General features: G+C 37.0%; 1 protein-coding gene across 4 annotated transcripts in view; it reads right to left on the bottom strand.

The window, feature by feature from the left end:
• The window catches only part of PARK2 (parkin RBR E3 ubiquitin protein ligase), a 680,874-nt gene that overhangs the window by 121,830 nt on the left and 546,390 nt on the right, over positions 1–12,654 (bottom strand). For 3 of the 4 annotated variants that reach the window (XR_005858705.2, XM_419615.8, XM_046939192.1), the window contains one exon: positions 855–916. Coding sequence is in view for 3 of the 4 variants with exons in the window: in XM_419615.8 (XP_419615.4) it covers positions 855–916 (62 nt within the window). In the remaining variant the exon portion in view is untranslated. The remainder of the gene's footprint in view (positions 1–854; positions 917–12,654) is intronic. The other variant, XM_040698150.2, reaches the window with a different exon arrangement.

Below are 12,654 nucleotides of genomic sequence, written 5' to 3'. Positions count from 1 at the left end.
GATCTAACAGCTAAGTTATCAGACTTTGAATTAACATTTCAGGACATGCTCCTGCCTTTGTCATAGACTTCATATAACCTTCTGCAAGACCCTTGGGGCTATGTTCCTTAACAAAAGCAGATATTCTGAGGTACAACGCACCAATGCTGAACTTTCAGGCACCTGGTCCCTAGTACGTATAGCAAATCTACGGTAGGCAGTTGGGCTTCATAACAGTACAGTTGGAAAGATACTTGAGACACTGACAACTTGAATTTCAGAAGCACTGAGTATCTGACAATTCAACTTGCCTCTCAACATTTAAGGCTATTATCTCAATATCTCTGTACATCGATTTCATTGTTAACAAAACATTAACTATGACCATCTTGTGAGTGTGGTAAAGCATACCTCACATGCTTTTCTAAGATCCCTGTATAGAAACAGCTTTGTCAGTGCAAAGCACAGCTATAATTATGAATAAGAAACATTCTTTTAAAAGAGACAGTAGGCAAAAAAAAAAAAAAAAAAAAAAAAAAAAAAAAAGAGAGATGGATAATACGAAGCAGCGGTAAATATCAGTCCCTTACTCAGATTGTTTGTCTATCTGCTGTTTTAGAGAGCCTGTTTACTGCTGTAGTCTAAAGCCGAAAAGCTGTGGCAGATAGCAGATGTACCAATTAATAACCTGTCAAGGCTGATGGATAGAATTAAAAAAAAAAAATGCACATATATCTCCTGTGTGCATTTTCCCCCATATTTCAGGTCATTGGGGGTCATAAGACATACTCTGCCTCTCTGGAGAGAGACAAAACTGTCTCATTAGTGTCTATCTTTCATGACATTAAGACGTTAACTTTGAGATTCTTACTCACCTGTTCTTCTCCCAGAATCCTGAAGTGATGAACCTCTTTAATCAAGGAGTCTGGACAGCCAGCTGTTGGAAAGAAACAAACACAGCCACTTTAGAAGTCCCTGCCAGTGCAGTTTCAGCTATAAGATACATACACACAGAGAGGATAGAATATACAGATTATGTTGGATTTAGAAGATTAGAAAGATAAGCCATGGTTCTGTAGGCAATGGAATGCTGAAAACCATCTATCAAATAATCCCTCCACATGTCAAAGCATGCTAGCAAGAACACGTAGAAAGGTTATATTCTGTATATTTTAGCCCTTTCCCCAAAGGACTAGAAACAAAAGCAAGATGAAAAGGGCAGCACTGTCTGCCAGATACTACCAGCCTCTTAGTGTAACCCAAGAGGTCTTTTAAAAGAAGCTCTCACAACAGAAACTTGGATGTGCCCAAAGCTGCATTCTGATTCACATACCAAGTTTGGACTCAGCTCTGAGTGTTATAAAGGCTTTCCCTGATTCCCTGAAGGATAGGCTCTGCAGGTGTCACAGATCACTTTACTTTTGGCTGTCCCAGACACGATCCATTTCACATATATGTACTTGTCACCCACAAGTGTGATACACAAATCAACTACATAGGCAGGAGAGAGATTTGGCAGAACTTTCTAATCGGTTTAAACATTTTTTACATCTGTACCAGCCAGTAAGAAACAATACATCATGCTACACGATATGCACCTTACTCATCGCTTCAGACTGTCATTACCTGCCTGGTGATGAAACTCAAGCATGCTTATCACTTTTGTGCAATACTAGACTCAAGTTTGGCAAGGGACAAGAGTGCAGACTGTGAAAGCAATCTGGGCTTTATTCTGTTTACCATAAGTTGAAGCATCTGCTTGTGAACAGAGAAAATTCCTTAAAAGGAATTAAAAGCAGAATATGGGAGGAACTAAAATTTTTATCAACCTGTTTTCTGCTGATGCAAGTGCAAACAGCTACCTCTCACCCTTAATGACTGCTATTAAAAAGATGTAAATGAATTTGGAGACAGTTGTCAGGAAATCTCCATCAGCACCACGGCTTCACTCAAAGGCAATGAGGCATGGCCTACACTCGCAACTCCTGCTGGCGTAGCTGTGTTACGGATACAAAGGGAAAAGCCTTTATACTTGCAAGCGCATAACTAAAAAAGGCAAAAACCCTATTTTGGACACATTTGTAACAGTACAAGTCTTTCAGTGGTTTAACTTCTTCTACCTAGGGCATTGATTTAAATGACATTCTAAAGACTTCTTGCTGGTAAAGGTTCTATTTCTGTTCAGAGGAGCTACATGTGGAAAATGCAACATCAACATAAATTCATCACTGAACCCTTTAAAAGGCAGCCAAGATTTAAGCATACTGTAAGAATTTTCTGTTACTTGCTTATTCTCTCAATAAATATTACTTTCTTCCCATTTAATGAAACCCAAGATATCCTTATCCTTTCCACCCATCTTTTCCATCCCCTCACAGAAGGATATGTGTGTATCTGAATGTGCAAGTTCAGCTTAGAGCGATTTGTTATTAATAGGTTTTTATTCTTCTCATTCTCTATGACCACAGCCCCTGTGTGGTCATAGATGAGCATCAGATAAAAAGTTACTGCTTAAAATAAAGTTCCTCTTTCTTATTCTCAAGATCCCATGTAATTACAATCACATTTTTTTCTTATATATTTCTTTTTTCTGAAAATATCTGCATTGATTGTACACTTCTATAGGAATTTCTAACTGTTGTAGACAATTGATTTTATATAATGCTGCATGATAATCTTTGACATGATAAACATTGCAGAAGCAATTGGAAGAAAAAATAATTTGAGTAAAAAATGGAAATAATGAAGACGCATAAAAGAAATAAGATAAAAACATCTTTCCTTTTGGATATTTCTGGATATATTTCTGATATTTCATATTTCTTGCCTAGGTGGCCCAGAAGGCCAATGGCATCCTGGCTTGTACCAGAAATAGTGTTGCTAGCAGGAACAGGGAAGTAACTGTCCCCCTGTACTCAGCACTGGTGAGGCCACACCTTTGAGTACTGTGTTCAGTTTTGGGCCCCTCACTGCAAGAAAGACAATGAGGACCTGGAGCGTGTTCAGAGAAGGGCAATGAAGCTGGTGAGGGGTCTGGAGCACACTCCTGGTGAAGAGCAGCTGATGGAACTGGGATTGTTCAGTCTAGAGAAGAGGAGGCTCGGGGGAGACTTTATCATTCTCTATAACTACCTGAAGGGAGGTTGTGGTGAGCTGGGAGTTGGCCTCTTCTCCTGTGTAACTAGTGACAGGACTAGAGGGAATGGCCTCAAGTTGCTCCAGGGGAGATTCAGGCTGCACATTAGGAAATACTACTTCTCTGAAAGAGTAATCAGGCCCTGGAATGGGCTGCCCACAGAAGTGGTGGAGTCACTAAACCTGGAGGAGTTCAAGGAACATTTAGACATTGTGTTAAGGGACATGGTTTAGTGAGAACTGTTGGTGATAGGCAGGTGGTTGGACTGGATAATCTTGCAGGTATTTTCCAACCTTGGTGATTTTATGATTCTACTTTAGTTTTATCCGTTCTGTAAGCAAACCTTTGTAAAATAACCCTTTTTCATCAAACATTTGGGAGATTTGAAAAAGTCTTGAGTGATGTTAAGTTGCTGCACTAGAGACAAAGGCTATAAAAAATAACCATTCCATAAATTAAAAAAGATTTTAAAATACCTATTTCAATGAAGGCCGTTAAGAAATACTTTTCATCGGACCCACAAAAACACCCACACATTTGTTGATTTATACATGTAGATGCAAACATACATGGGAACTTGAAAATTATTACAAGCACCACACCCAGTGGGCTCACTGGCAAACCGTGCACATGAAAGCTTACAAGAAAAATGCATTTTCTCTTTCTGGTTTGTAACTTGAACTTGCCATGTGAAATAAACAATCTGCACTGTGAAGATTCCTGCTGTTTTGTGTAGGATGCTTTGAGGATTAAATTATACGTCCTCTATAGGACAGAAACCCTTACATTTCATATTCTTAACAATTAACCAAAAACTTTCATTTCTGTTCTCCCAATTATTACTTGAAAGAAACATAGATATACAGGAAATCTCTACACATACAAGCAAAAATATATAAATATTTAGATAATAATAATAATAAAACAGCAACAATTAAAAATGAGCATTTAAAGCAAATGATCCAAAGGCATGCACAATTGCCTTTGATCAGAAGCCGAAACTCAGGATTGAGGACATCTGCAGACTGATAAAATGACAGCTAAAGGGCTTATTAATTCCCTCTTTCAACTGACATTCAAGCCTCTATGTTTCATATGTTCCTGGCTACAAGGGCTGTTTCAAGCTTTTGTCTGCTATGGAGGCACATTAAGATATAAGAAATATAATATCAATGCAGATCTTTAGGTTTTATTTATACCACTTTTTACTGTGACATAACTCTACTGACCTCTAAGGGATATGACCCATAATCATGGGTCATAGTTTAAGGATGAACCTGAATCTAAGTAGGAAACTAAGTCACAACAGGATGATACCTAGTAGCTTTATAAACCCATTGCAAGCAACTTCTTTGCTTTTATTTAAGCTTTTATCCATTGCTTAAATTTAAGATTATTACTTTTTCTAAATGTTCTATCAGATACCAGATGATTTGTTTTAATCATTTTATTGTTACTTGAATCCCACACTGCATTATTGTTTCACTCCAAATGCTGCTTACAAGTGTACATTTACAATTTACATTGTGGTATTCTCTTCATAAGGACACGAAGACATTTTTAATCTGTTCCTATAAGGGAATGTACATTTGTGAGGGAAAAAAAAAAAAAAAAAATTAAGAAGGCCAGTTTAATGTCTCCTAACAGCATAAATCCCCTGATTTGAACAGTTCTGAACATACATTTTCAATTTGTAATTAAACTGTGTTTCAAACTACCACCAATTTAATTACCCAACTCTTCACATATATATATTTTTTCTCACAGAACTAGCTTCTGGTTTTGTTTCTACTTAAAACTATCACTTTGTATGGTTTATGTTCTCCAGTCAGAAAGCAAAGGAAAACTTAAATCAGTGTTCTTTACAGAAAGAGTGGTGAGGTGCTGGAACAGGTTGCCCAGAGAGGCTGTGGATGCTCTGTCCCTGGAGGTTTTCAAGACCAGGCTGGATGAGGCTCTGGGCAACCTGGTCTAGTATCAGATCTGGAGGTTGGTGGCCCTGACTGTAGCAGGGAGGTTGGAACTTCATGATCCTTACAGTTCCTTCCAACCCAAACCATTCTGTGATTCTATGATTCTGTGATTACACTGGCAAAATAAAAACAATAAAATGACAGCAGTTGCAAATACAGTTGGTAGAGCCAATGTATGCACAATGTATCCACATCCTGATAGGATGGGGGTATGGGATGAGCTGCTGGCCCTGCTCTGGTGGTCTGCTGGACAGCTTCAGCACTTCAATGGCCCTCACAGCAAGAGATTCTAGACTATATAAACTCCCACGAAAATAAACAAGTGAGCTTCATAAAATTGAAGAGAATGTTGATGATAAACATACTACTTTTCATATGTAGGGGTGAACGTTCTCCTCAGACCCAATGTCTTCAGTAGTTGTTAATTACAAGCAGATACGCCCCTCTTTTACAACTGCATTCTACATCTTAACTTCAATCATAGGTTTGTAGCACTATTTCCCCCTTTGCTTGTGAAGTTTCATCTTTCCCAAAGCTCTACAGTTGGGTGAGATTCAATGCTTGGAAGTTAAGCATCTAAATATTAGATATCCAAGGTCCATTTATTCATTGCACACTTCCTTTGTAGTCAGTAGAAGGAAGCATACACTTTCAAAGGTTAATTCCCTCTGTCTGAGATAGACACAAAGGAGACATCCATTTCCTTCCACTGATTGTGGAGTCTTAGATAATTAGGTTTCATACATCTAACTTTTAGATTTCTATGGTTAGATGGGTTGGTTCTGCCCAACAGTCCCAATCCAAATAATTTCTGCACATGCATTAGGCATATAAGTTTTCTGTAACATTTAGCTCCCTGCACTAAGCTGAGCACTTGTATTATGAACACAGCGTAACTCAATTTTTCTCACTTAAATTTTATGTCTGCATCAAAAGTTGTTAATTCTGAAAAGTACATACCCTTTTTTTCAGTTCAGAACGTAACTGTGTAAGCATATCTATCGGTGTCCTTCAAAGGATGTCTTTCCACAGCACTAATTGCTAAACCAAGCTTGCAACTGAAAAACGCTTCAAATACGTGAGAATAACCACTTTGTGCTTAGAAAATTAACAGATGTCTGCCTTTTTTTTTTCCTGATTGCACTGAGTAATATTTGATGATCACCAATAGGAACAATATTTCCCATTCAAAAAAGTATACATTCTAAACATTTGGCAAAGCAGAACTTGAAGGGCGGTGCTTGCACTATAGTAGTGATGAGTCCTGTAGTTGACTGTGTGTGCAGGAAAGTAGTAGCAAGGGAAGCTATGCAGCTCTGAGGTGCCTGTTACAAAGGGTCTCTTTCCAGGGCACAGCCAGCTCCTATGTGACCCCACAAGCAAACTTCAACTGCTCAGCACAGTACAGCACAGCAAGCTCTGCTCAGTAAAATGGCAGCAGAACAACAAAAAGAGCCCAGCTCCCCATTTTGTGTGATAGTAACAGGAACGGTAACTGCATAACACAAAGAGGGAGTCAGGGGAGACTTGCACACAAAACCAGACTCACCAGATTTGAAATCCCATGATTAGCATGCATTTGTTTGATCTGTCATTTTCTCAGTTTCTTCCAACCTGTTCAACTAATTGGAATATTGGTGCAAAAATAAGCCTTTATACTGTCAGAGTCTGTTCCAGTGAAAAGCAATCCCATGCTGGTGACAGTACTGTCGCTCTCATGGGAACAGACAACAATTTCAAAGCAAGATGTCTGTTCACTGCATTTTTGTTAATTAAATGTTTGGATGTTGCAGGTGACCTTTTCTCATCTTTGAAGTTACGTGAACATGAAGAACATGAACACAAAACCAAAGAGATTGTCTGGAATGCACAATTTTTTTTTTTAACTGGAAATTGTGCAAAATATCAAGTAAGTAGTTTACGGAACATAAGTACATAAGTCTTATGTTTGGAATACTGTTTGTAGTCATGCACTGTGAAAGGTATGGAAATCTCTTCCAATTGATTATTCAAAACTGTATAATTACATCCATTTCCCAATTTTTCTTTACAATCTTAATGAGCAATATCTTTGTAAATAGTAAGTTACTGATTTTTTTTCTCTTTTAAGTGTTACCTAGATAATTTTTTAATGTAACCAAGCTTAAAGCTTCATTACTTTCTAGACTTACACTGTTTACTCGTACCATGCTTTGTGCAAGAAATGTTTAATTTTTAAAGAAATAAAGTGACAGAACTGTTATGTGAATAATTTAGCATGTCAAGCCCCAAGCTTTAAAGATGCAGATCTTAAAATGAAGGAGTTTCATGTGGCCACACAACTTTATCTGTAAGATAAATTGGTGCTAACCACCATTAATGGTAAAATCACAAGTCTGACTCAGAACTCTCTCATGAAATCAGCTTGTAAACACTAGGTTTAATTATTGATTTCATTTATTAACAACAGATCTTATTTATTTACCTCCTGAATTCTCAATGGTGATTATGCATTTGAGCCGTATTCACAAACTAAAATTCCCAGACCCACTAACTCACACTTCTTCCAATACCTATTTTGATGATCTGTTATGACTGAGATAGGTTCACTTGTGGAATATTTTTTCACCAAGAAAGAAAAACAAATGACCTTTGGTTCAATGGATGCACAGGGGTTGTTTCCTGTTTATCTATAGGTATCAGAACTTTTCTCAGGAATCTGTTTTAGCTACAGATATATGTCAAAGTCACTTGATGATCTTTAAGGTCTTTTCCAATCTGAGCAATTCTATGATTCTATAATCAGCATTTAACCTGTTGGGCATACTAAAACATCCGATTATTTATTTGTTTGTAAATGTGCTATTGACTACAGGGTTTAATCTGGTGACAGCCTTTTAGTACCTACATATCTGATACTATCCACCTTACAGCTGGTGTAGGAAATAACATATTCAGTAAAACTGGAAACTAAAAAGTCACATTGGGTTCTTTGATTGCACAAGTCATTTGACAACATCTGTTACCAGATGATATTTTTCCAGATAAGCAGAAAGTATGGTAAAATAAATGTGAACCTGAAATGAATTAGTGTTTAAATAATACAGATTCTTAGTGAAAAAAAAAAAAAAGATGTACAAGGAGATATTTTCAGAAGAAATGAGTATAGACTTCAATCCTTTTGAAGTCAATAGGTATGTATTTAGTCTGCATAGCTCAGCTCTGCCACTTTTTGATGTTAAACCAGAGGGCAAAACAAGAAATACTGGCATCTGGCTGACATCTCCAGAGGTCAACATGGTACAAGTCTTTCCTATAGCTCTTCTGAAGTCTTTAGATATAGAGTTCTTCAGTTCAAGCAAATTGGCTTAGGTACAAATAAGCAAATGTTGCTTGCACGTGTTTACTCTATCAAGAAGATGGGTTTATATATGAAATAAAATATTTTGTTTAAAAGACTGTACGCCAATAAAGACACAATAAAGATCAAGTGCCCCTTTTTGCAAAGCTTAATCTGCAGTAAGAAATCTCCTTGCTTCTTTTTGTAGCTGCTGTTAAAATTCAGAATTAAATGGCCTTTTGTCCTGATTAATAGTCCTGCCAAACAGTATTACGGTCATTTTCTTTTGTCTTGACAGACTTCCAATAGCTGAATTCAGCAAAAAAATACAACAACAACAAAAAAAAAGTATAAAAAAACCCGTATACATTATTTTGCCATCAAAAAGGCTACTAAAGCTAATATTAGCAAAAGCTTCATAAAAGCTTGATTTTCAGAACAGAATTTCTGACAGTTACCAGAGATGTTAGTTGCCCAGCTGAACATGTTACATTTTTGTTTCTATGTGTGTCCTACCTTCAAAATCCTCTAGGGACACAAGAAGTATTTTTGCTCTTTCGAAGCACTAGCGCAAAAAAATCTGCAAAAGGACTGCAACATAGATGGGACAGGATCACATAAAGTTTGACTACTGGTGGCAAATAGAGCATCTCAGATGCTTTAGAGAAAAATCTGTTGGCCCGGCTGTCTCATACTGCACACAGCTCTGGCCTTCACTGTGCATCTACTGGTTTTTAATGACGCTTTAAAGCCAAATGACCCAAAGTAATGAACCATGTTAGCAATTACCTCCTAGACTCTTTCTTTAAATCTTTACAACAGAAAATATCAGTAGGAATATTGACCTGCCATTTCAGTTTAGAACCTGTTTACTTGCTTGCTTTTTGCATAAGACAATACTTCAACAAGCCATGTTTGCTCACAACAGCATTCCAACCCTTATATTGTAAAGAGCTGCACAATGCCAGCATGCCAGCACTTGTTATTTTTGCCAGTTCTCTGTATATGCTGCACCACTGTAAGATGAACTGTCAAAAGAATCTGTCTCAGGGAGGGGATTTTCTAAAATGAAATTCAGTGTTGCCCAAGAGTCTAAGACTTCATGGCGACCATGCCATAGTGCAAACTTATTTGACTAATACAGACTAATTTGTCTGCACCATCTGGTTGTTCAATACTCCAATTTAAATTATAGGTGTAAATTCACCCATGTAGCTGTCAGTGAAGTCAGTGAATACTGAACTTGTGCAAGAAAATGAAATCCATGCTATGCTGTCTATCAGTAATGAGAACTGAACAAGGACATGTACTGCTCAAATACAGCAGCTTCAACAGCAGAAATAAGGAGACTTCCTTCTTTCAGCACAAATACTGACATGTCAAATTTAAGCAGCTTTTACAGAAATATAATTTCTTTTTTTAAAGCTCCTTAATTAGCGAAAGTTAATCCTACAATTACTATAACATCAAAGAGTCAGACAATCACTACGTCTGAGACTTCTAACACAACTGGTGATTTTTTTTTTTTTTCAGTTGAGATATAACACAGTTGCTCTAAACTTCCTCTGGAAGGCATATTACCTTCTGCCATGTAAATCTTGGTCATGGAAATCTTATTGCTGGGATCTGGGCTAAAAGGAACTCTTCACTCTCAGTATAGCACGTTTTTAGCTCAATCAGCTTGATTCATGAAAGGCTTTCTCATCTTTTATTCAAAAAGTAGTTGAAATCTCCAAAGCTAACTCTGTTCTCTCAAATTCCCACCTTCATGCTAGCACTGGCCTTTGATGATGATCAGTCCTTTTGAGAAGGCAAGTGAGAGGTCAGGAGCTTTCAGCATGTGTTAGAGACTATGCAAGAAATAAGACTGTCTTCTCAGGGAAAGCCTAACTATTCCCGAATAAAAGTCAACATGAGGCAAAAACAACAACCCACAACCTATAGAAGAATTTCATTTGTCAGCTACTGATGGACAAGTTTTGAAGAGACTTATTTCTGAATGCTAGATTAAAAAGGTGCAATGTAGTAATCACTAGCAGATTTCTAAGTTAAAATTAAACCAAAGTTCACACAGGCATTTTGCAGCTAACAGCTTGATAATTGAAGTATATTGTAAAGCCCTAGTGCTGAGAATCGAATTTAGATAATACTTTTTCTTTTCTCCCTTAAAACTTGAATTAAGAAAACTATTTTCCTCTAATTTTGAGATTCAGAGATAGAAAAGCATCGGCAGTTCACACTGCAGTACATTTCTCTCTCACTCATCTACTACCAAGTGGGTTACCATGCAGGCTGTGTAACGCAGAATAGCCATTGTACTATCAAAAAAGATGTGGTCAGATGCCAGAAAACAAACACAGGTTTCTATCTCCATAATTAAAAAGTAGTGTTAAATTATACTAAAATGCAATTTTTTAAAGGTCATTTTTCATCCACATAAAAGGAAAATCAATATGCCAAGGTGAAAATATATCTGAAAAAAAGTAAAAATAAAAAAAAGATGCACACATGCAGGTCTCACTCTCTTACTCCTACACATGCATAAGCATGCACAAAATTACTACCGGAGAAAGGAGAATGGCAAACAATATTCAGTGACCCATAAACAATGCTTTTTCTTGCAACTTTTGGAATTCATTTTTTTTTTTTTTTTTTCCCCCCCAGGGATATGATGTCGTTCTGTACAAACAGTATATGAAAAATACTATCCCTTTGGTCTGTGCAGTGTTTATAAGACTGTTTCACTGAGAGCTTAGACAATTATTTAAATTGCTACACAAATGACTCAGACTACATGGCAAGCCCGGGTTACTCTAAAAATAAATGTTCATGGACAATAAACCCATCCAACCAAAAAAAGAATTTAAAAAAGCCATGGAATATATTACGTCTCACAGAATAGAACAGACATATCTAGACGAGTGGCTAGGATTTTCTCTCTTTCACTGTGTTTTCATGACAGAAAATCATTTCAAGAATATTTAAGAATGAAGTAATTGCCAAAGAGTAACCTGCAGTCTAGTAGTGGAGTTGAAATTTTAATTGCTACCTAAGTCTAATATTTTTCTTTCTCCTCTGCACTAGCAATACATGCACGCACTATCGTTCTCTGTGATGGAACATGGCAAAGTTCCACTTCTGAAATGAGGACAGTTTTGCATTTACCTTAATCAGATCAAATTAGGGCAGGTGGTAACCCTGCAGGCAACATAATTATGAAAAATGCCTGTGTTCAAGACAAACCGTCCTTCTAGTCTTGAGGTCTAATAGGACATCATAGTACAATCTTTTAACATTTTGCTGGCAGGCGGGTATATACAGCTCTCATTTTATCTCTGCAGATCCAGAAAAATTCATATGCCTTTCAATATTTACTCTAACATAAGAGGAAAAGTGATCCTGTGAGTGCAAAAAGCTGATGCGGGCTACAATCTATAAATACAGAAAAAAAAAGTCATTCTCTAGTCAGGTCTAATTCCAATAACATTTTGTGAGACAGGCTAATCCTGCATTACAAACAGTCATTCGTGTTTCTGCTATAAAAAAACTGACAGGCAGGCATAAATACAGGAGTTCACGCTGTCTGCTCGTCTAACAAAAAAGAATTGGAACGACCTGAGAGCTTCCCCAAAGATAGAGAGCTAAGGATTTTTCTGATTTTATATTGATATACTGGCTCTATTCCTGGGCAGACCAATAGCTGGCAAAACACATTTGAAATAAGCTGAAAATTTAATGCAAAATTCTGTTCTACATTAAAGGGATAATTCAGCCAGGTTCATTTAGTATATTACTCCTCTGAAGACACCCCAAGCACTACAATAACAAATGTTATATCAAAGATGCACTCAGCAACAAATGCAGTATGAGTCTCTGCAAGGCAATTTTTCAGTACGTCAGAATTACAATATCACTCCATGGAAACAAATTAAGCAGCACAAGCTCGGCTGTTGGGATCGCTTTATTAGGGTGAAAATAAACATAACACTTTAACACCCGGCTCTCTTTCTGCAACACTTCAAAAATAACACTGAGCATAACAAAACAAATCCTAATCATTTTTACTGTACAGCTAAAAGTCCAGTTCACTGTACCCTTCCTTTATCAAGAGGGATAAGTGTTTTAATAAAAAGGATAAAACTGGTACACTAATACCAGTGAAGGAATACAGAACAATTTCCACTTAGTAGAAGAACTTCTATTTTTTAAATATCCACACATTTCTGCAAAATAATGAGAAATATGCT

The sequence above is a fragment of the Gallus gallus genome, chromosome 3 (assembly GCF_016699485.2).
Source record: "Gallus gallus isolate bGalGal1 chromosome 3, bGalGal1.mat.broiler.GRCg7b, whole genome shotgun sequence".
Taxonomy (NCBI): domain Eukaryota; kingdom Metazoa; phylum Chordata; class Aves; order Galliformes; family Phasianidae; genus Gallus; species Gallus gallus.
The sequence above is the reverse complement of the archived record's forward strand: the minus strand, read 5'-3'. Positions and strand labels throughout refer to the sequence as shown.